Genomic DNA, 23,334 nt, shown 5'->3' with positions numbered 1-23,334 from the left:
CAGAAATTCTCACCAAGGGCCATACCCAAATGGAGGTGGATTCAGTCCATGGCACTATTGAGCGATCGCTCCAAAACGCACTGATGTACATCCCGATGGAATACGTGAACATCATGCTCCAACTCCAAGCCAGATGCATCCCCAGGCCCTATGAAGTTATGTACCTGGGCCACAGCTTTCTCAAAGATTTTGCAAAGGTCGAAGAGTACAAAACGATCTGCCCAGGGAGAAAAGCAGGAGACCCTACCGACACTGACTTACAGGCATCAAAGAACACTCCAGTCTTTAACATTCAGTACAAGCTGAACTTTGATGATGAAAGGCAGGCGCTGCAAGGACCAATAAGAAAGCTGAACACCCAATGTATGACGGTTACTGCTGGACCTCTCTGCAAAGACAGATTGAAGATAACTGCCAACCATTATAAACATGTACAGGAGTTGAAGGCTGTCGCACCACAATGCTACCACAATACTATGAAACTGTCTCAGTAAGAAACTTTGAAAGCTATCAAGTCAAATTCGATTATTGTAGAGTCTTTCAAAACAATGGTGATGTTTTGTCGTATTGCCTTGTTATAGCAATAGGACACAGAGTGAGACGGACATGGTCTTCTATTGTTGAGAAAACTCAGTAACGTAGTTGTGGTCAAGCCACGCACCTTGAAAAAAGTTGGTGTATTCTTTGATGCTTACAAAGTCTGTTTGTATAATAATTATATATTATTATGTAACCAACTTCACTCAAACCATTGCTGAGGTAGCGGAGCTTTTATGTGGCTTTCTGCTTTCATTTCTTTCTTAGTACTACTTTTTTCCAGGCCTTTGAATGGCCACCAAGTGCCAATAGTACCATGTCAGACATTGTCATAAATTCTAAAGGCTTGCTGCTGCTGCTACTACTGTTGTTGTTTCACAGGTTGCTTTTGTTGTTGTTGCTGTAGCTGTTCTCCCTTACCTTTCGAACCTCCTGTTATTTTACTTCAAATGTAATTAATAGACCCATTGCTGTGTTCTGCTTCTTCTACTTCTAGTAAATTTTCAACTTTGTGACTGCCGTTTTTGCCCGAATTGACTCCATAGCACTGAAATGACAGCAGCTGATAGTAAGTTGGTAGCAATAAAATCGTCCTCCTTCTCTTCCTTCGTCTTCTGCTTTCCCCTCCTCCTCCTTTTCCTATTTCTCCTTATCCTCCTCCTCCTCCACATCATCCCTCTTTTTCTTCTTCTTTTCCTCCTCCTCCTCCTCCTCCTCCTCCTTCTTCTTTTTCTGATGATGATGATGATGATGATAATGATGATACATGTAACACAAAAGATCTCGACAATTGAAACAACAGATCAAATACGTTACCGGAAAGTGCGGCTTGGCTTCACTCAAAGCCAGCGGTGGTTTCCTGATAAAACTGGCCAACCCACAAAATTGAGGGTTGGTCGGTTTTATCCGCAAAAATTTGAGCGACACAACTGTCTAACCCACGCAGTTTCATTAAAAGTGATTTTTAAAAAGAAAAAAGGTCTACAGTGTTTTGGTAAAGTGTTTTTATAGGTGTTTAAAAGCATTGGTTTACCCTTAGGTACTTTTGTTTTGAAATAAAAGTTTTTTCCTTCTCCTGTAAAATTTACCTCGCTGGGGTTAGTCAGTTTTATCACAAGGTCGACGATATATTACAACCTGGCATGAAGCCAACAAACTCTCCAAACCCATATCCTAAACTAAACCCAAACCTTGAAGCTGACAAAATTGAGCAGACTGAGTGATTTATTGATTCTGATTTTCCGCCATAATCCCTGGTATTCCTTGATGACTGGCCCAGTTACCTGTTTACAAATTGCAGAAACTGTGAAAGGTGCTGCGAACTCTCCTTAGACTGGTCATCCAAACATTCAGCTACTTGCTGCACTTGACTCAGATCATCTTGAATCCTCTGTTGACAAAGACAACACAATATTAAAGTGAAGAATCAGGAGCCAGAATAACCTGAAAGAGAATGATTTTGCTTGACAGTATGAATTCCAAGTCTGCCATCCTTCTAACAACAATATATAGGGTGTTTAAGAAAAGGAACCCACTAGCCAGTGTCTGTTCCATCTACAACAGGAAAGAGAGTTACAGAACTTCTTAAGTTTAGATTTAGTAAAAGTTTCAGCGCATTTGCAACACAAAGAGGTCATTAAGTGCAGAAGATCAGAGGTGTTACTAAAGAGTATTATACAAAGAAAAGGGGGAAGGAGAGAAAAGGACGACAAATGTTTGATAGAAAAGAAGCAGGAAGCCACATCACAGCACCCGCTAACCACCTAAACACCAAACTTCAATATCAATTGGAAGGAATAAAGAATAATTATTGTGACAAAGCCCCAGGGGGTGCACAGGCTGAACGCAAGACATCCTTCTTTTTAACCATCAAAACATTTTTAAAACTGTATTCGTGCAGTAAACAGTATTCAAACCATGTAAAATTTTAAGTATTTGAACTGACACTATCTACTTTTGTTCAAATTACCATAATGTGATACAGATACAGTTGTTTTGAGGAACTTGCAAAATTATCTTTGAAGCTAAATTTACATTATAACAAACTATCTAAAGATATCGTTTGGAGGGACATACAATAGCCAAGACTAAGAAAGAAATTTCCCTACCTCAACAAGACATTTCCAAATACTATTCTTTTTCGTTTGATCAGAGTTTTGCAAACCATCTCTATAAAAAGATCTGTGCCTGCTCCTAGAGCCATTACAAAGTATGACTTCACTTTTAAAGTGAGAGGTAAAAAACCCGTCAACAGTGTCATCTTTCAACAATCTGCCAGCAACAGAAATTCCTTCACCTGTTTATTATTCAGCTCAATTTGTAACTGTGCAGACTTGTCCTTGAGTGAATGCTGTAACATGTCTGACTTGGCCTCACTCGACATCAGCTGATCCTCTAGATCTTTTATCTGAGAACATAAATGCAGACACACCCACAAATGAACCACAAATCGTACAACTTCCACATACAGAGGATTGTGCTCATCATGAGCTTGACTATTCATTATCTCTGGCAAGCCACTTCCAGAAGCTTACGGTCGGAACTGCTATGCCTGAGAGCCTCTGGCAGCAGCTTGGGCACATTCCTTTTAGATGACTTTGACATCAAATTTGTACCAAAAACAGGGCTCTTTTATCGGGACCTCTTTCATTACATGAAGGACTATCAAAATAGGTTCACTCGTTTTGATTCAATGACAAATCTAGTGATGTATATATCACTTTTAGATTTCGTACCAAAAGGAGGCCCTGGCATGGTGGGTTTACCCCCTCTGAAAATAAAGGTTAAAGAAACAAATTAATTCTACCTTAAAATGAATCACTGCTTGGATCTGATTTTTGTCTTTATGCTTGATTATGAAAGTCCATATATATGTAATACACACACACACACACATATATATATATATTAATATATATATATATAGTCACCATCGTGATAAGATCGGATAGCTATAAAATTTTCTATTTTGCTTCTTTTTATTTTTGCAAAACATATTCTACAAAGCATGTTTCATATGCTGGTTAAAAATTTATATTCAAATAAACAATCAAAAGTGGATTATTTTTAACAGTACAAAAATCAGATAACTCCTTTAAATAAATCAGTTTTTTCCTTCTCTGAAAAGTTTACTCAAAATCACTCATCCAATCTTATCATGACAGCCACGATATATAGAGGTATATGCTTCTTTGCCAAGATTGAATATTTACACTCAGTCTGAGGACGGATTGGAGGAAAAAATTTGTAGCACGTGACCCCTATGAGCAAGTTCTGAGGCTGACTTGCCACAAAAATAATTGATTGCGGCCAAATAGAACAGGGACTGCTTTGGACAGGTTAGAAATATAGGAAAAATGCAAGGATGTCACGCAACAGTGGCTGTTAATATGAATGACCACTATAGAGAGGTGACCACTAAGACAGGTTTAGCTGTATGGAACTGAACAAATAAACAAGAAACTTCTTGAAAAAAATCATGTGCTATTATTCGAGTCTGCAAGAAAAGCAGAAATCAAATCCAAATTCTTCAAATCAAGGCATTGTCACAGCAAAAGAGTATGAGATGTTCATCATGATCCCTGAACTAGGATATCAATACAGTAGTCTCTAACCTAGATCCCAGTGCTTGGGAGTGAGGAAAATATGTGGGATCTTAGATGAACGGGATCTTAGCCGACGCACCAATTAAAATCCACGGGGACCGTGTCCAGGCCCACAACCGGTAAAATGGTCTCCCTTCACTTTATAATGAACTGACATAACCCATGGATGGGTTTATGATATGATGAGCAAAGCGTGGTCAACCTTGATGACCAATCACAATGGCATGAGACATGCCATTTTCACGTATTATCCTATCATGAGTCTCAAGATCTATGCTTATCTAGTTGTTCCTCCCCTTTACCAAAATTTATAGCTTTGCATCTCTGACAGAGTTCCTTTGCCTTTGTCGTTATGCACCATTATGTTGTGACCACACCAATTAGAATTCAGTCTGCCTCGCAATTTCTGGAGTAGAGACAACTGCTGTAATCATCTGGGAAGAGTTCACAGTTCGATGTGATCCTGCCTGGAGCGAACTTGTAGTAGGCCCTACCCACCCAGCGTGCGATGTAAGTTAAGGTTCAGAGCTCAGATGTGAGTGCAATGTTTGGGGGAAAAAAACACACCTCAATGTGATCCCAAAAGAGCAAACATTGTACGATTTAATCGAGACTTACAACACACATGTGATTACATTCACGAAAATGGTTGATCTATTACACAATGGGTAGTTCAGTGATCACAAATCTTCACTTTTGGTTGATCAGCTGTGCCTGCCCGGGTTTTTGTTCCGTAAATTAGGAGCTCTTCTTCTTCTTCTCGATATGTGACCACTGCCCTTTTCCACATGTAGTCTTCATCCCTCATTACTTACCCTTTGTTTGAGGTTGTTGACATCATTTCGGCTCACAATATCTGAAGACTTTTGCTGCACAAGAAGTGAGTACACCTTCCTTCTCCATCTGGTCAAACAAAAAAATGCCTTCATTACTTTTTAATAATCGTACTTTTCAATACAAGGGGAAATTATGAACAAAAGTACAGTGCAGTTTTTTACTGTATAAAAGTATATCATGCTCTTCTGATATTCTAAAAATACAAATCAACAAAAGGTATACCATAACACAAAGCATCTTTCTTTTTCTAGACAACAATAAGCACTTCATTAGCAAAATGTTTCTGAAAGCAAACCACTTTATTCAAAAGTATAATTAATTATAGCTAACAAAATTCAGGTCAAGATCTAAAAAGTCTCTATTCTTAACCTTGGTAGTATCAACAACCCATTTAATCCGATGAAAGTTCATTCTGTGGCATCACAGTCAAGTTAATCGGTCTTAATTTTAGTCACTAATATGATTCCTTTTATCACCTTTTAGATATTGTCAAACTCTTTCACAAATGAGCTCAACTTGCTATATTTACATTCTACTCCCTGAAAATGTATAGGTTTATGACCTTTGACTGCTTGGTTTGCCTATTCCAAACATTTCCCAATATACTATGGTGAAACCATATAATTTTCCCTGACAATACCAGGTATTTGTTAGCAAGACTAGGAAGGTTAATTCTTACTTTCTAAAATGTTGCCTATTTTAAAAATAAGACCACAAGAATGTTGTTACCTGTACAGAAATCTTTCTTATTATAAACCATTGAACTTAAAGGCAAAATATGTAAAGATTTTTTCCTCTCAGTTCAGAATCAACATTATTTTTTAAAAGTGAAAAGTGAGAAACAAACCATACCCTGTTAGCACCTCCTCATACTGCTTGTCTTTTCCACTGTGTTTGCTTTTGGCCTGTCACAGAAACATTTCGACAATAAAAATTATAGAAAGCAATAATGTAAAGTAATGAGTTTTTTTCTTCCTTCCTTGTCTTGATTCCAACATGCAAGTACTTAGTGCACATAAAATATAACAGTCAAAAAATAAAAGAAATATGCAAGCACCAATGGCATTACATACTCTTAATAACAAGCATCATTTGCAAGAAAATATATTTTTCTATCTATCAACTTCCTTCACAGACTCGCTTGAAAGATCATTCTGCAAGTACCATGGGACTGATGAATATACAGTACCAAAGATGGCAATATTCAGATTAACCGTAACTTTTATCAAATACGACATCTCTTGACAAGGCCCGTTAAAGGTAAAAAAAAAAGAGGGGAACATATCATGGACAACACTTCAAATACAATTGATACTATCTCAAATGGCCACCCATCATTGGGGAAAAATGGGGGGGAAGTTGCCATCTTAGACAGGCGGCCAACTTATACTGTGTCACAATGATGTAAAAAATACAAAAAAGAGGACTTGGGAAATGGGCATTTGTACAAATGATTGTCTTATAAAGGTGGCCATTAGAGCAAGTTCAACCATAACTGTATTCAGTGCATACAACATTTAATTGTTCTGCCTCAAAATTATTTTCTCCTTTGAGAATGTACACATAAATAGGATAGGTGTTAAACATCGATATACATATATATATAATTGCTCTTATGTTACAATATACCTACAAACAGCTTTACCTTACTGAGTTCTGTCTCCTGTACTGATAAAATATTTTCCAAAGCTTTGAATCTCACACCCATCAGCTCGAGTTCTGATTGGAATTTCTGATTTTCTGCCTCTGCCATTCGGAGTTTGTTGTCCACTGTCTCCTTCTCTGCTCTCCACACTTGTACTGGTCTGTGAGATTGTTCAACCTCCCCGATGTATGTCTTCAGCTTAGCGATCTGGTGCTCCTGATCTTCTACACTCCGTTCCTTATTCCTTGAGAAAAAGTTAAATGTGTGAGTAATATAACGAAACTTTCCTTGTCCAGATCACAAAACCAAGATTTTTAAGGCTCACAATTTTTTTTATCCACTAAAACGATAATATTGTACAGATTTAGAAGCCTAATATACATCGAAAGACAAGACCTCAGAATTTAAAGGAATATTTTTTAAAGTATGGATGGACACCCTCGAATGAAAACTCCCCAAACAACTGGATTTCAATTAAGTCCTACTTGGGATTTGAACTAGTCATCTGGAAAATTACCCAGCTTGACTGCAACTGATATTATCTTTTATCATGATTAACATCAGTTAATTCAATAATCATCCATAAGAGTACAATGTGAAAATCCAAAATGTTGCATATTCAAAGACAGACTCCAGACAGTAGTCAAATATCAACTGACCTAACTTGTTATTTTAAGCGATAAACCAGTTCGTCAAAATAACAACGAAAAGACAGCTTTTCTAAAATATAATCCCACTTTCTTTTCAGCACAAAGATTTGTTTACCTATACATTCTCTTTTCATTCTTTCTCACCTTATGTCTGCCTCTAGCTTCCTGATAGAGCTGTGGCTGTCTCTCTTCAGACCATCAAGTTCTTCCTCTAGCTCCTTGACTCGGGACCCAAGCACGGACCGGGTGGACTCCAGTCTCTCCTTCAGAGCCAACTCTTCTTCCTCAGCTGTTTCCATAGTCCTCTGAAGTTCAGCACTGACACGTGTTATCTACAGGATAAATTATAGAACTGATATTTAAGTTTCTAATTGACAAGCTTTTTCATAAACAAGGTACCACAAACTAAATTTTCAAAGTAGCTGTATGCCAAATGTATCTGTTTCATATGAAAGGCATACGTCTCCTGAGAATTTTGCAACAAAAATCTCCATATTAACAGAGTACAATCACTATAACATAGATATGGAGCCTGATTTTTTTTCAAGACTGTGAGATCAATGCAAATCAATTTTCGACAAAAACACCAAGCACTGTCCCGGCCGGCGTTACGGCGGCCGCCACTGTGACCGAGCCGGCTCTATACTGTAGTATACTGAGTGCTCCCCGTGTGTGTGTGTGTGTGGGGGGGGGGGGGGGGTCACATGCTTTCAGAGTTTCGCAGAAGAATTGATGCATAATAATTCAAAGGCGATGACTTTATTTTAATGGAAAATGAGCTGAACTTTCTACTGGTACCACTTTTCAGCCCGCAGTTTAATATTTCGAGATAAAAATTATCTTTGAAAATTTTGATGCTATTTTAAAAAGTTTTCTTCTTAAACTTCAAAGGCCAGAAATATACAACGGGAAACTTCAAAACTCTTTAGTTCTCTGCCAATGAAAAGATGGTATTTAATCATCAATCTTTCCACAAAGCATTTGAATGCATGGGTCTCAATTTTTTTACAGGCCGACCGCAAGGGGCTTCCCTTTCGACAGCGATTCTCCAGCTCCAAATACTCGGATATACAAACAACTTACACCATTGTTGCTGGAATTTTTCAAAGTGTACAGCATATGGTGCTTTATAGCAAAAGAGCAAAGAAACAGCAATGTGAATTACCCCAATTTCACTGAAACCACGAGTTCAGAAGGCAGCGAGTTGGCTTTCGTGCCGTGTTTACGCTACCTGCATAAAACATCTGAGAGCTGGACTGATAAATCAGAAGTAATGCGTTGCAATAATATCATCTTTAACATTTTTTTTACAACTCCTGGTATCTTCAAAGTCAACATAAACAAAGATAGCATCCTTCCCCAAAACTGCAAACTCTTGAAAAGCCAGAAGTACAGATCTATGAGCCATTGTGTGTATTGTTTGGGCTTATAGGTAGATCTACTTGAGGATATGACAACAAAGAACTGTAGGTCAAATAAATATATTACACCCAAAATTGGAATCAAAGTCCCCCACTTCGAAACCTGACAGCATTGATAACAAATCTATCTTTACAAAACATCAATTACAATTCAGTTCTCTTCGAAACCTGACAGCATTGATAACAAATCTATCTTTACAAAACATCAATTACAATTCAGTTCTCTTCGAAACCTGACAGCATTGATAACAAATCTATCTTCACAAAACATCAATTACAATTCAGTTCTCTTCGAAACCTGACAGCATTGATAACAAATCTATCTTTACAAAACATCAATTACAATTCAGTTCTCTATACTGAACTTACATATTGTTCAACCAACTACTCCCAAGTATCAATCACCTTGGAAAAGCCAACAAAATCTTCCTCCTGACCTTAATCTCAAAGATTGTCCATTCTATCTTAGATAGTTCAAAAGACACACAACACTTGGGCTTACCCTCTGCTCAAATTCATCCTCTCTCAACCTGTTCTCTTTTTCTCTTCTTTTCACTTCATCCAAATGCTCTGCTTCTACTGCAGCAAACTTTCTGTCCCACTCGGCTGCTTCCTGCTCATAAATCTCTCTACATCGAGAGAGCTCTCTGCGTAAATCAGCTATTTCACCAGCCTGCCTCTTGATTAGCTCATCCGCATATTCATTGTGAGATGATGCAAAAGATGTGGCAGCAGCCTGACGAAGAAAAAAAAAAATACAGAGTTTGGTCAATATCAGCCAGTTGCACATATCTCAAATCAAGTCAGTCTAAATAAGATCCACATTCACACAGAATAGTACATCTCGATTCATCAAAAAAATATCCAACTAACCATTTTTGAATCGCGTCTGTTATTGTTTAGATCTTCCAGTATCATAATAATTTTTATTCTCTTTCTTTGTTTCCCCTTTTATCTATTAGCTTAACCAATTGATTATAAAAGATGTTCATCATGGTTTTTGTTATTGTGATGAAGAAACATGTAACATTTTCCTGTGCATTATATTATTATAATTCCAAGTCATACAACTAATGCTGTAGCTACATGTTCCAGAAAGCTGAACTTAATGTTACCACTATTTTAATTTTTTTTTTTATAATCTTCTCCCAAAACATTATGACAAATAAAAAGCAGACCTGAATGTTTTGAAGATATATTACTGAAACCATCACAATATTAAGTTTGTGAAATATAGCTATTAAGTAAAGTATCCACATTGATGTCAACGTTTTCCCTAGCAAAAGTACGTTTGTATCATGATATAACTTTGCAGAAAGAATCGTAAAGCAGACCTATTAGCAGTATGCCTTATTAAGAAGTTCTTTTACAGTGTCAAATCTTATACCTGTTGATGTACCAGGCCGTATTGGACCCTGAAAAAGAAAGGGAAATTGTTAATTAACACAAGTAACTCACATGCAGAAAATATCTTACAAATAAAAAAATAAGTCATAAAATGTATAGCTATCTATATTATTTAGTTCTAGAGGCCCAATCTTTGTATTATATATTATACAGTTCTAGTCCAATCTTTGTATTACTTTTTTTTTTATATAAGTTTAAAAGTAACCACACACTTTTCAGACTTTAAAATTTACACAAAGGTAGAATTCAATATTCCTAAGAGCATGATGCAGACATATTTTCATGATCTTGAACTTAAGAATTTATAAAATCATATATTTTGATAGCTATGTATCATTATAAACACTCCAGAATGGAGCAACTGGTTTCCTATTCCACTTTTGAAAATTGAGTCCAGTATAAGTTCACAACTAGACCTGTGAAAGCAGAAGGAAATCCCCAACGTCTACCTGACTTAATGCAATACATTTTAGAGGAATTAATAGAAAGGCAGAGACCAAAACTTTTGGTGGTGTTGACCTATGCTTCATTAATAGAAGAAACCAGAGATTCTCCAGACCACAAATTTTAAACAAAGGTACTGTTCATTATTCCCAAGATTATAATAGAGCCGGGTTTTCATAATTTTGACCTTAAGAATTAATAAAGATATAGGTTTCGATCACTGTGTATCCTTAAACTACTTCGGAATTGAGGTAAGTTTTATAAAACGTGAGCATCCGCTCTTTAATATCTTCGAAGCTGGCGAGTGAGCTCAGGCTCATAAATTCAAGTGTGTGTGGGTGACATGGCATTTTGGTGGGTGGTCACTTGGGGTGTGTCTTGAGCAACACACGATAATCCTAGCTTAAAACAGGGCACTGCACAATACAGTGGAACTCGGATTCAAACGAGGTCGCCGTGTCTGACCAAAAGTCTCGTAGAATCCGAGTGTTCGTTATAGCAAACACGAGGTTTTGTGTAGATAATTACAGGCACTGAGCAAGTAATGTATAAAGGGAAATCATAAGTAGTGTCTGAAATGCCTGCATATTATGAGCTGTGTAAAAAAAAAAAATCGATTCATTCAAATACACACGCCAGTGTCATTTCGATTGTTTACCAAAACGTTGTGTTGCTCTGTAGAGCCTAGCATACAGCAACTTTTGATTCCATAGACCAGCAGACAATTCATTAGGTAGATCTACGTCAAGACTAGCTTATTACTGTAATAATGATCAGTTGCCGAGGGGAAAAAAAGAATGTGACGCGTTTGTATCTGCGACGTTCAATGCCGGACCGCTAGTGCCCCTCCCCCCTCCCCGACACACACACACAGCCACACGTGTGCAGGCTGCCCATCCGACCCTGACACACGCCAGAGTAGACATGTGTGCGTGCCAACAACAACTGTGTTGGTATTTAAAAAGGCTGTTGATTGGTCGCATGCATTCGGCAAAGTTAATAATGGTTCTCGATGCAGGTGCAATGGATGGTTTCCGGGAATAGACAAAGTTCGTTCTGGAAGAAAAATGAGCGAAGCCAGGTCTGCGGGGACTGTTCACCCTGGAAATGAGCTCACTGATTTAAGTGCTCGTTGAATCCGGGTTATTTTTATTGATTTTAAAGAAGAAAAAAAAACGGAGAATCTATCTCATCTCGTTGAATCCGAGTTCTCGTTGAATCCGAGCTCGTTGAATCCGTGTTCCACTGTAGCAACCAGCAATGTGTACATTGCCTATGTTTTTGGTGCATTATTTGTGCATTTCTAAATTATTTACGTATATTGATCATGATGTATTTGTGAGTTTATGTACACCATAGTAGAACAAATTCCCCAAAGAGATCAATAAAGTAGAACTCATGTTCATATTCATCTTTTTTTGTTCTAAACAGCTAGTTAATAATATTTATCTACAATTTTTCAGTCATTCAGTAATGCACTTAATATTTTCCAAACCAGGTACTCAGTGCTTGTGAAACTCATAAAAAATTAATGCTACAATTTTGATGGGCAACTTATTGCCTTTGAGAAAAAAATATAAAACCCTCTGAGTTTCAGTTTTTTAGTTCTAGTACAGGTTTTACTGCGCTCGCAACTGCATAAGGTCATATGAGCGCCAGAAAATTAGAGGTGTTACAAGAGAGTAACAAACATTAAAAAAGAAAAAGGGGAGATAAGAACGATAGATGTTTCATAGGAAAGAAGAAGCAGCAATCCACACCACAGCACCCGCCAATCACCTACCCTCTGGGTTTCAACAGGAACATACTTACATTGTGTTCTTTTAAATAGAGGATCAAGGGAGTCAGAAATTTCATAAGAAGAATTGATATCAAAAGTACTGCAAACAAAAAAGTTCCCGTACATTTGCTACGTAGCAATACCCAGAGAAAAAGCTTTCTGTTTCAATTTTTAAAACAGATATGAAATCATTTATAAACTAAAGCTCTTTCATTCATAAAGAGAGCATAAAAGCATAACATCTTCATAACTCACTACACATACCGTAGAATCGGGATCTCGTACACAACTTACTTCAATTGGTCATTTTGTTCCCTCAGTTCCTGTATTTCTTTCTTAGCTTTGTCGAGTTCTGAACGACTGGCTATTACTGGTTTTTCAAATTCAGAGGGAGGTATAAGAAAAGGAAGAATCTTTTCTTTCTCCTTTTCTGCAATAAAAAATAACATGTTCATTATTGCTTGGATTTCTTTTATGGCAAATTTAAAAAATCAAAAGTTTTCCGTCTAGGAAACTGAGCTTTACTTTTACAGAGTTTTGGTGTAGCAACTCAGGAAATCATCCAGTTTGGAAAGGTTTTTCAAACTTGGGGGATTCAGGTAAAGGAAAGTCTGGTAAAGATTAAACTCCCAGATTTCCTCAATTAAAACAACAATTGTTTTCTAAATTCTTTTCTCTTACTGTCATTTTCTAAATTCTTTTCTCTTACTGTCATTTTCTAAAAATTCACCATCACATCTTTCAATGCTTTATTTTTGTGATTGCAGTCAATCTTATAAAGTTGTGTCTTGTTTGTTTTGTTCAATGGTGCTTCTTCCTGAAATGCCACTGTTGTTCCATACAAACAAAATAGTCACTCGGGGTAGAGATTATAGAAGACTGAAAATAAAGTGCCTGAGGAGTACCTGGTTAAGTTTTTGGTAGACAATGACAGTAAGAGAATTGAAAGAAGAATTACTAAAATAATTGTAACCAGAGAAATTTGAGTAGCCTATCTGTGGGTCAAATTTTACGTTAAAACCCAACTGAATAAAGCGTTTCCAAACTCAACTGGAAAAATGACAATGCACGACATGGAAACAATTAAAATAGGTTTAACATTTTTTGTGGAAACTGTTACAACTTAATTAGGCATAGAATCTAGATATCGATTAATAGTAGAGTTTAGTCGTAAAGAAGTAAAGTTGAGACAAATTGAAAGTGTAGTGACTACGTTCACAGCGCCGTGAATCCCCCACCATTGGCACAGAGGCATGATTGAAACGCACGGTCAGCCAAAGTGAATGAGAAAACAGCACAGGAGTACTCGCGAAAAAAATAATACAGCAGTGGACTGAATGCAACAGAGTTTACAAAGGGCGATGGCGGGCATAGCAAAAAACAGCCGCGGTCAACAAGGCCTGGTGGACCTCGCAACGCTCGACAATTTGAAATTTATAAAGGTCGTTCGAAGAAACAATGGAGAATGGAAGAAGGCTTAGCAATACCATAGCTTTTTTAAAGATGGGTACTGCTAACCTATAAACAACACAGGTACAAAGATCAATAATCCAGAAGTAAAATGCTTCTTTATACTTTTTCAAAATCGGTCCATAAATTTCAAAAAGTTATGGCTGTGCACGTGTCAGAAATTTTGGGTATTTTGGAGGAGATTCCTATGAAGGAATAAAGAAGGGCAACCGGCACCAGAATACTTTCACACTAAGAATGGAATGAGCTGAAAATTTGTGAGTTTATGTTCTTTGGGACAACAAAATAGAAAATGGAAAAATTAAAGTTGTAATCTTGATATCGTGGTAATTATATGCAAATAAATAATTAAACATGCATAATTTAAAAAATAAGCCAATATAAGTCTTAATAATAGACATGTTAGTCCATTCTGTTACATGTGTATGTATAGTATACAAATCTGTGTTTGCAAAGAGACGAATAAGAAAATGTGACATTTTACAATATAAGGTTTTAAATGTCTGATTATGCACTCATTTGAATATATATGCGCATAATTAATCAACCAAAGTGTAACCAAACAGCTCAGAATGGGGAAACTAAAAGGTTAGTAAAAAATATCAAGCTCAGTTTCTGTTTTAAAAACTTATAATTCATTACAAACTTTTATGCAAATAACTCAAATTGATTATGCGCATAACTAACCAATTACATAGTTATTTTAGTGTAGCGAAGATATGTTCCCTTCCATACCATGAAAATATGCCTCAGAACTGTACAATATTGCATTTATTCCAATTTGTTGTGTATATATTCTGTAATAATAACATGCATTGTTCTTCTGCTTTTATCATTATTATGAGTAAGTAGTCCTACACATATTATGCACAAACCCACGGAAATATACCTGAGTAATGGTAATCTTCATTCTGCTTCTGCCAAACACATTGTAAATACTGGAAGAATCTAATGATTTATGCCGTTATCTTGAAGTCCATATCAGCACTAAATTCGCGTTAACCCGAAATTAAGCCCAAATATTTGTGATGGCAAATAGAAAGAAAACCTTCATTACGCCCATGTCTATGAGTACGGTGTATTCCGCGGCATTCAGGCTGATCAAAATAACTGTCCAATCAGCGGCTACCCTTTAACACAGCCGAGACGTCACAGCGAGATGGCGGCAAGCTTACACGTCTCGCTGCAAGCGTTTCAAGTGTGCAGCCTTTCTGGCTTTCAGGCCATGCGAAAAACAGGAACGACGTCGACGTTATTTTTTTCAAAAAGCGATTGTTTTATGGATTACTTCATAGCAATGCAGTGCTTACGAACGCAGCCAAAATTTGGTACCTGTTTGCGAGTGAATTTTTTTAACCAAGTTGGAACGTTAGTGACTAACTTTCTCAAGCTCGTTCTGCGCTACTTCTGGACCAATGTGAATGAAACTTGGCAACCAATAAGAAAATATGGCAGACTAATGATTTGTGGAAGTCGAAGTTTGTACACATAAATTAACCTGTACTTTTGGCGTCGGAAACACTTTCATATCGGGTACACCAAAAACTATAAGGAGCTTGATATTCGATGCCAAGATGGTAAGAGTCTATCTTTCCTCTATAGTGAGCTCAAATTTGACCCTTCTGTGTCCAGTAGTTGCTTAGAATTTATCATAAATGTACCACTACCCCCCCTGTCCAAAGCGGCTTCGCTTGGAGACAGGCCAATTTTTAATTTGAAAGGCATGCTAGATTGAATTAAATTATATTTTATGGTTGGCATGGTTCAAAGTCATCAAAGAAAGCTTTGTCATTATTTAATCACGCTTCCAACATATTCTTAAATATCCCATGTTGTGATACGATGCTATAAATAAAATGCTCTCATCCTGACACCCCTCTTTCGCAAAATCAAAATATGTACACCAAACTTTAAATTAAAATAACTACGAAATGGTTAGTAAATCTGACAGCAGAAATTATTTCTCCACCCAAAAACACATTGGGTAGTCAAGTTTCTCTCTAACACTCCAAATAATTACTGAGATATCGTCAATTTTCTTACAGAATCTGCTACTGCGTGGTCCACTTTTAGGAGTATTTTCCTATATATATATAAATGGGTCATCCATATTTTGCGGACCTTTACAACCCCATAACTTTTTTATTTATGAACTGATTCTTAAAATTTAAAAAGCATAATTCTTAGAATTGAAAATTCTTTCTTGGGAACCAAATAAGAAAAGGATAAAGAGAAAAATTAAATTTTCATTGGCATTGCTAAATTTCACTAAATAGTTTCTAGTTTTATTAAGTTCAGCTTGTCTGAGATGATGCTGGAGCATTCCGCGGATTCATCGACATTTAAAAACAATCTCTTCAAATAAGCCACTTTGTAACTTTCTTGTTTTTAGGTCGATTAAGACACGGAAATCGGCAGAGGCTAGATCTATCTTTCTTTTCATTGGTTGCCGAGTTTGGGGACGTTTGGTTAATATTTAAATGGATTCCGCACCTTCCAAATACGGAGATTCGGAAAATCACAGAACCATTCGGCGGGTTTTGGTCTCGCTACTGACCAACCCTCTTTCTTCGATAATATTTCTTCAGTGAATGACTCAGAGTCAATTTCCCCCGCGTGTATTCATGTATGATACATGGGGCTGATGCAAAGAACAAAGCTATAAATAAGAGAGTTCCCGGAGTTACCCTTGGCTTGGGTGAGTCTACTGCGTTAACGCACTGCCGCACGGGGCATGTGGTATTGCTACAGAAGGCTAAGGCGGGAAGACGGGCGGGAGGAGGGGAAAAAAAGAAGCAAAAGGTAAAAATAAAAGGATAAAGGGGTGAAGTGCGCAAGATCATTCTTAAATTGCAAACTACATTCTGGATACCGTAATCATAGCCTGCAAACTACGTTCACGTTAGTCACTGCAAATTGAAAGATTCGGCTCAACGGTATGCATGATTAATGATCGGCCGTCTTTATTCGGACTCGAGTCTGAATAACATTTTTTCATATTCGGACTCACATGAGCCCGAATAAAAAAATTTCATATCCGGACTCGAGTCCGAATATGAACAAATGTTATTCGGACTCAGGTCCTGAAAAAAGGAAGTGTCTTCGTTCTATAGATCTAACGTTCAGTGCTTCCAATTTTCCGCCATTTTTTAGTTTCCCCCCACACCTTATAATCTGCCGATCCAATGCCCGCTGCCTCATTGATACGCCCCCCCCCCCCCGCCCCCCAGGTTTCCCACTTTCTTTGTTGTAGAAAAAGGTAAAATTGAAGATTAGCCCACCACCTGGCACCTGCATATTATGAGCTGTGTAAAAATAAAAAGACCAATTCGTTCAAATACAGTGGAACTCGGATTCAACGAGGTCGCCGGGCCTGACTTAAAATCTCGTTGAATCCGAGTGTTCGTTATAGCAAACAGGAGGTTTTGTGTTGATAATTAAAGGCACTGAGCCAGTAATATATAAAGAGAAGTCACAAGCATTGCTTCAAATGCCTGCATTTTAAATAATATTATGAGCTGTGCAAAAAAAAAAAGACCGATTCGTTCAGATGCACACGCCTGTGTCATCTTGATTGTTTACCAAAGCGTTGTGCTGCTGTGTAGAGCCTAGCATACGGCAACTTTTGATTCCATAGACCAGAGCACAATTCATTACGTAGATCCACGTCATGATTAGCTTCATTGTAATAATGATCAGTTGCCGAGGGGGGAAAAAGACTGACGAATTTGTAATCTGCGACGTTCCACGCCCGGACTGCTAGGCCTAGTGCCCCCCCCCCCCTTCCCCGACACGCACACACAGCCACACGTATGCAGGCTGCCCATCCGACCCCGACACACGCCAGAGTAGACACGTGCGCGCGCCAACAATGCAGGTGTTGGCATGAAAAAAGGCCGCTGATTGGTCGCATGCAATCGGCTAAGTGAATAATGGCTCACGATGCTGGTGCAATGGATGGTTTCTGGGAATAGATAAAGTTTGTTCGGGGAGATAAATGAGCGAAACCACGCCCATGACCTCGTTGAATCCGAGCTCGCTGATTAAAGTGCTTGTTGAATCATGGTTATTTTTATTGATTTTAAAGAAGAAAAAAAATGGGGAATCTATCTCATCTCGTTGAATCCAAGCTCATTGAATCCGAGTTCCACTGTACACAAGCCTGTGCCATCTTGATTGTTTACCAGGAAAAAGTTGTGTTGCTGTGTAGAGCCGAGCATACGGCAACTTTTGATTCCATAGACCAGCGCACAATTCATTAAGTAGATCTTCGTCAAGACTAGCTTATTATTGTAATAATGATCAGTTGCCCGGGGAAAAAAAAGACTGACGCGTGCGACGTTCAACGCCCTGACCGATAGTGCCCCCCCCCCCCTCCCTCCCCGACACGCACACACAGCCACACGTGTGCAGGCCGCCCATCGACCCCGACACACGCTAACGAGCCATCTTTAATTGCTTCTGATGACCTCTTGACAAATAAACATTTACTAGAAGCGCTATAACTTTTCAGGCCGGCCTCAAATTCATCATAAGATAAAAACTCGGCTCCAGCACCAAACGCCATTTTGCCCGAAGTGATCCCGGTCTCTACCCATCACGAGTCACAGGAAGTCGGAAGTGATGTCATTCTGGACAAGAATCAGAGTCCGAATAACATTTTTTCATATTTGGACTAGAGTCTGAATAGTCACTTCGTTAATGATTTGCTCACATTTTTCACAGATAGCCTACAATAAATCAATCTTTTTTTTTTAATTATCAGAATCTGACAGGTCTTAGTTACATTGATGTTACATTAAACAATCGTTGAATCACTGAATTCATTTTTCATTTTCTCTGACTGAGCTCGGTCATTTTGATGAGTTTCCTAGATGGAAGAGGCTAGCCGTACTTAATATTGATGGCTGAATTGTAAATGACATATTTTGTTTGCAATGCCTAAAGTATTTGTTTTTCAGACAAATCCAAAAGGTGCCTTACTGACTTGCATGTACTTGAACCTGAATAATTACTAGATCTAGATCTATTGAGACCTGTGTACTTAACAGGCTTGAGTTGATAGGGCCAAACCTAGATCTAAGGGCGAAAACATAGAGAACGCCGATTTCGGAGACTGACTCAGTAAGCGCCGATAGGTATAAAAATTCCCTTATGATTTCCAACTTGCCCCACATAGAGCTGGCCGACTGCAGGCGGCTTTAAACTCGGATCGGAGTTGTCGGTTTTATCGGAATCCAAACTACATTCTTATTACGCCGAAAAACTGGGAAGGGCGTCTCGCTGTCAACTCACCACCGCAGTGCTTTCTTGTCGTATTTCCATTTTTTAACAGTGAAAATGAGACTTCTTCTTTAACTCACATTTTGTTATGAACTGTTTTCACTGTTATTAAAAATGGAGGTACGACAAGAAAGCACTGAGGTCGCGAACTCTCAATGCCGTCTCGCCGTCGCCAACTCGGGTTCAGCGATTTGTGTGACGTCACCCGACTGGACTGGGGACAATTTTAAATGGTCATTTCAGAGCTGGTGCTTCACGGTAGACAAAAACTAATTACATTTTTGAAATCAGCATCGTCAAAATAGGGTGGTCACCGAGCAGAACTGCATTTTAAGCAATATTTAAGAAAATTAGTGTTTTTTCCCCAAAAATATTATGCTTCATGAATACCAGCTGTGTTGTGGTGTAATTAATTTTAATTTTTTCTTAGAGAACGAGAATCTAGATCTAGATTAGATATCTCGGCTTTACTGTGTCAATAGAGTGTGATTTTGAAGAGACGAGGCCTGTGTTGTTTTTCGTTGTGCGTCTAGAGATCTGCTGTGTCGTGTCTTGTCAAAATGGATGTCGATTTACAATAATAATAATAATAATAATTAATTATCATAATAATAATAATAGAAGAGCTTTTGCCAAAAGGTGGGGGTGTTTGCATGAGGACTTTTTTAATCAACCACTACTCATGGTAAAATATGTTTTCTTCTGAAAACTTTATGCATATGGCAAGGAAATAAGTTGGTCAAGCTGCATGAGCAAGTAGATTGATGTGTGCATCTTATATCTCTACATAGAAAGATAATAGTACTAAAAATAGGGCATTTTTTACTCATCCTGAGTGCACACGTAATTGTATGTTAAATACAGAATATTGTTAATCTTAAACTATCAAACAGTAGTGCATTCAAACATTGAAAATAGTTTGTATACACCATCATAACAGCATGTGTCCATTAAAAGGGTTTTATTTTTTTATATTAATGATGTTATTGCTGAGTAAAATTTATAAGTTCGTTCATAACTCGTGTCATAATTACATCATCAGACTTTCCAAGGTCTAGAAAACCCAAATTGTTAAACATATCATCCCGGGAAATGACCGGTATTAAACATTGGTTTGACATTGATCCATCAGAAGGGTGATTTTCCGCTCCATCGCATGGTTTTGCTTAAATATGACTTTGATTGAGATAATCCAGGTTTGTCATAATGATGTTATGAACAAACACTTTATGATATTTCTGCAAAATATCATGTGAGGGACTTCCCACTGTTTCACAACATCCTTTTACATGGTGGAATGAACATGGAAGAGTATCGTGCTGATGACTCAAAAGAGAAGCGAAGGAGAAGCAAAAATATGCTTGTCATAATGGATTGTCATCATGTTATGAACGTGACAGTGTGTCATAATGGTTATGAACGAAACCTTATTCCATGTAATTTACAGTTGTTTTGGGATGTATTTTTAATTTTAACCCAACTTGAGGATGTATCAGACCTTGCTTATATTCAGATATTTTGATTTTTATGATAAGTGTATGGGTCTGGATTTTAATTAGTATTTTACTTTTGTAGTAATGGTTATGAATGAACTACATATTGTACTCTGAGGGCTTTACAGAGTTGATAAACATTAAAAACATGTACACAGATACATATTACGAGGAAACTTTCATTTAATATGAAATTTTAAAGTAAATGACAGGTCAAAATATTAATTTTTAGGTCAAAACTGAAGTTTGTCATAATAGTTATGAACGAACAATTTAAGGTATTCTAAGGGTTTTTCAGTGATTAAACTTTGAATTCTTCCAACATATAACCTTATTTTGAGGAGAGTCTCATAAATTAAAACAATTTTATGTGAATGACAGAACAATAAGTTAATTTTTTGGGCCCAAAGTAAAATTTGTCATAATAGTTATGAACGAAACAGTGTGTCATAACGGTTATGAACGAAACCTAATTCCATGTAATTTACAGTTGTTTTGGGATGTGTTTTTAATTTGAACCCAACTAAAGGACAGAATAGACCTTGCATACATTCTGATATTTTGATTTTTATCATAAGTTTATGGGTGTGGATTTTAATTAGTATTATACTTTTGTAGTAATGGTTATGAACGAACTATTTATAGTCCATTTTATATATTTTGAGGGCTTTTCAGTGTTAACAAACTTTAAAAACATGTACAGAGATACATATTATGAGGAGAGTTTCATTTAATAAAAGTTTTAAAAAATGAATGACAGATCAAAATGAGTAAATTTTTAGGTCAATATTGTAGTTTGTCATAATTGTTAAGAACGAACCATTTTAAAGGTATTCTAAGGGTTTTTCAGGAAATATAAACTTTGAATTCTCCCTACATAGAGGAATCTATCATTTTAAGGAAAGCCTCATAAATGAAAACCGTTTTATGTGAAAGACAGAACAATATAAGTAAATTTTAGGGGCCAAAAGTAAAATTTGTCATAATAGTTATGAACGAAACAGTGTGTCATAATGGTTATGAACGAACTTTAAATTTATGCATAATATGCCCTAAGACCAGTCTGCGTTTAAAAATAGCTGTTTAATGGTCTTTCATTTATCACTTGACTATAATTAGTCAATTGAGTGTTATTTTAGACAATTCTAGTCGATGAAACTTGATATAATTGATAGTATTTTGGTCACTTATTGTTCGTTCATAACTATTATGACACAAAAAAGTAATTTTATCAAAAATTAATAAAGATTTTTATAAATTGTCAATTCTATGTAGTTTTGGAAGTTATTTGCTATGTCTCAAAATCTACCATCAGCCTAGCTGAAGAAAGGAACTTTGAGTATTCATAAATTTGTGTCATCATTGTTATGAACGAACTTTTTGCTATTTCCGTCATTCAAGTCAGAATTACACCAAGACCCTTGCATATACAGCTTTGGCAGTTACTGAGTCTGAAAGAGCAATCATTAGGCTATATAACATGGGTGATTAAAGAATTATTACATAAAGTTGATTTTGGACCTCATTTGTCACACCCAGGTATCCCACCTTTTGGCAAATGCTCAGAAGATAATTTCTATAGCGCCCACTCCCGTGTAAACACAGCTCTAGGCACTTTACATAAAAATACATGTACGAACAATATTCACGCACGCGACACAAACACAAAAATACACGCACTCATACACACACACAAACATACACACATACACACACACAAACACACACATACACACTCACGAACACATAACACGCACATGTGCACACACATGTACGCCAAACACACACACACACACACACACACACACACACACGCACACACGCATCTACTTGCTTATCACACGCGCACGATTACACGTCGTCACGAAATGAGCATAAAATAATCTACACAATGCAATTCACAAAATACATAAATTATAAATGGATACATAGTCATTTACATAACATTGTATTGAACCTGAATCTACAGACAAAAAAGATGTCATTAAATGTGTCTTTAAAGATTTTTTAAAATTTAGACTCAGATGTTGTATGTCTCAAGGGTTGGGGACGAGAGTTCCAAACTCAACTGACGGAGCAAGGTGGGCGAACGATCTTTCAGCTAATTTTTTACCCCCTTTTCTAGGAACTCTTAAAAGATACTGATCGCCTGATCTTAGTGATCTAGATGGAACATACATCTGGATGAGATCACTAAGATATAAGGGAGCTTTGTTATTGACACATTTATGACATAATATTGCAATTTTATTGACATTCTATCGGACACGGGTAATCTCTCTCTTCTCTCTCCCTCCCTTTCTCTCCCTCCCTCTCCCCCTCTTCCTCTCTCTCCCCGCCCCTCCCCCACTCGGATGACGAGTCCATTCTTGTAAATTTGTAATCACTCAAGACCTAGAACTAGATCTAGATCTAGATTCTAGATACGGTAGATGTAGGCAGACTAGACAAAGACAAAGACCTAACCTAAAGTACTACTAAAGTAGATCAATGCAACGCGAGCTTAAAGGGATCGACAATAGGCGCCCTCTATGTGGAGTCAAGCAGACACCTACTGGCGCCTGTCCGAGTCGATCTTCAGCCGCTTAAGTTTCGGCTTTCTTTATGTTATTTGTTATCGCCCTAAGTACGGCTAGACTGCCAGTCTAGACTCTCAGTCTAGCGCCAGCCACTTCGTTCCTAGATTCTAGATCTTAGATCTAATAGATTCTAGAATCTATCTCTAGTTTGAGTCCCTATCCAAGCTCCTTGAGACTAAATCA

The 23,334-nt window shown here is 37.3% G+C and overlaps 1 protein-coding gene across 1 annotated transcript in view; it reads right to left on the bottom strand.

Moving 5' to 3' along the window:
- LOC101861312 (coiled-coil alpha-helical rod protein 1) overlaps positions 1-23,334 on the bottom strand; it is a 34,563-nt gene that overhangs the window by 11,094 nt on the left and 135 nt on the right. Inside the window, exons 2-10 of the mRNA XM_005106669.2 lie at positions 12,621-12,756; positions 10,083-10,110; positions 9,198-9,431; positions 7,419-7,606; positions 6,625-6,868; positions 5,832-5,884; positions 4,958-5,045; positions 2,834-2,944; positions 1,821-1,927 (exon numbers count right to left, since the gene is read on the bottom strand). Coding sequence (XP_005106726.1) covers positions 1,821-1,927; positions 2,834-2,944; positions 4,958-5,045; positions 5,832-5,884; positions 6,625-6,868; positions 7,419-7,606; positions 9,198-9,431; positions 10,083-10,110; positions 12,621-12,756 — 1,189 coding nt within the window. The remainder of the gene's footprint in view (positions 1-1,820; positions 1,928-2,833; positions 2,945-4,957; positions 5,046-5,831; positions 5,885-6,624; positions 6,869-7,418; positions 7,607-9,197; positions 9,432-10,082; positions 10,111-12,620; positions 12,757-23,334) is intronic.

This window comes from Aplysia californica, unplaced genomic scaffold (genome assembly GCF_000002075.1).
Source record: "Aplysia californica isolate F4 #8 unplaced genomic scaffold, AplCal3.0 scaffold00549, whole genome shotgun sequence".
NCBI classification, from domain to species: domain Eukaryota; kingdom Metazoa; phylum Mollusca; class Gastropoda; order Aplysiida; family Aplysiidae; genus Aplysia; species Aplysia californica.
This window is presented reverse-complemented; position numbering and strand designations above follow the sequence as displayed.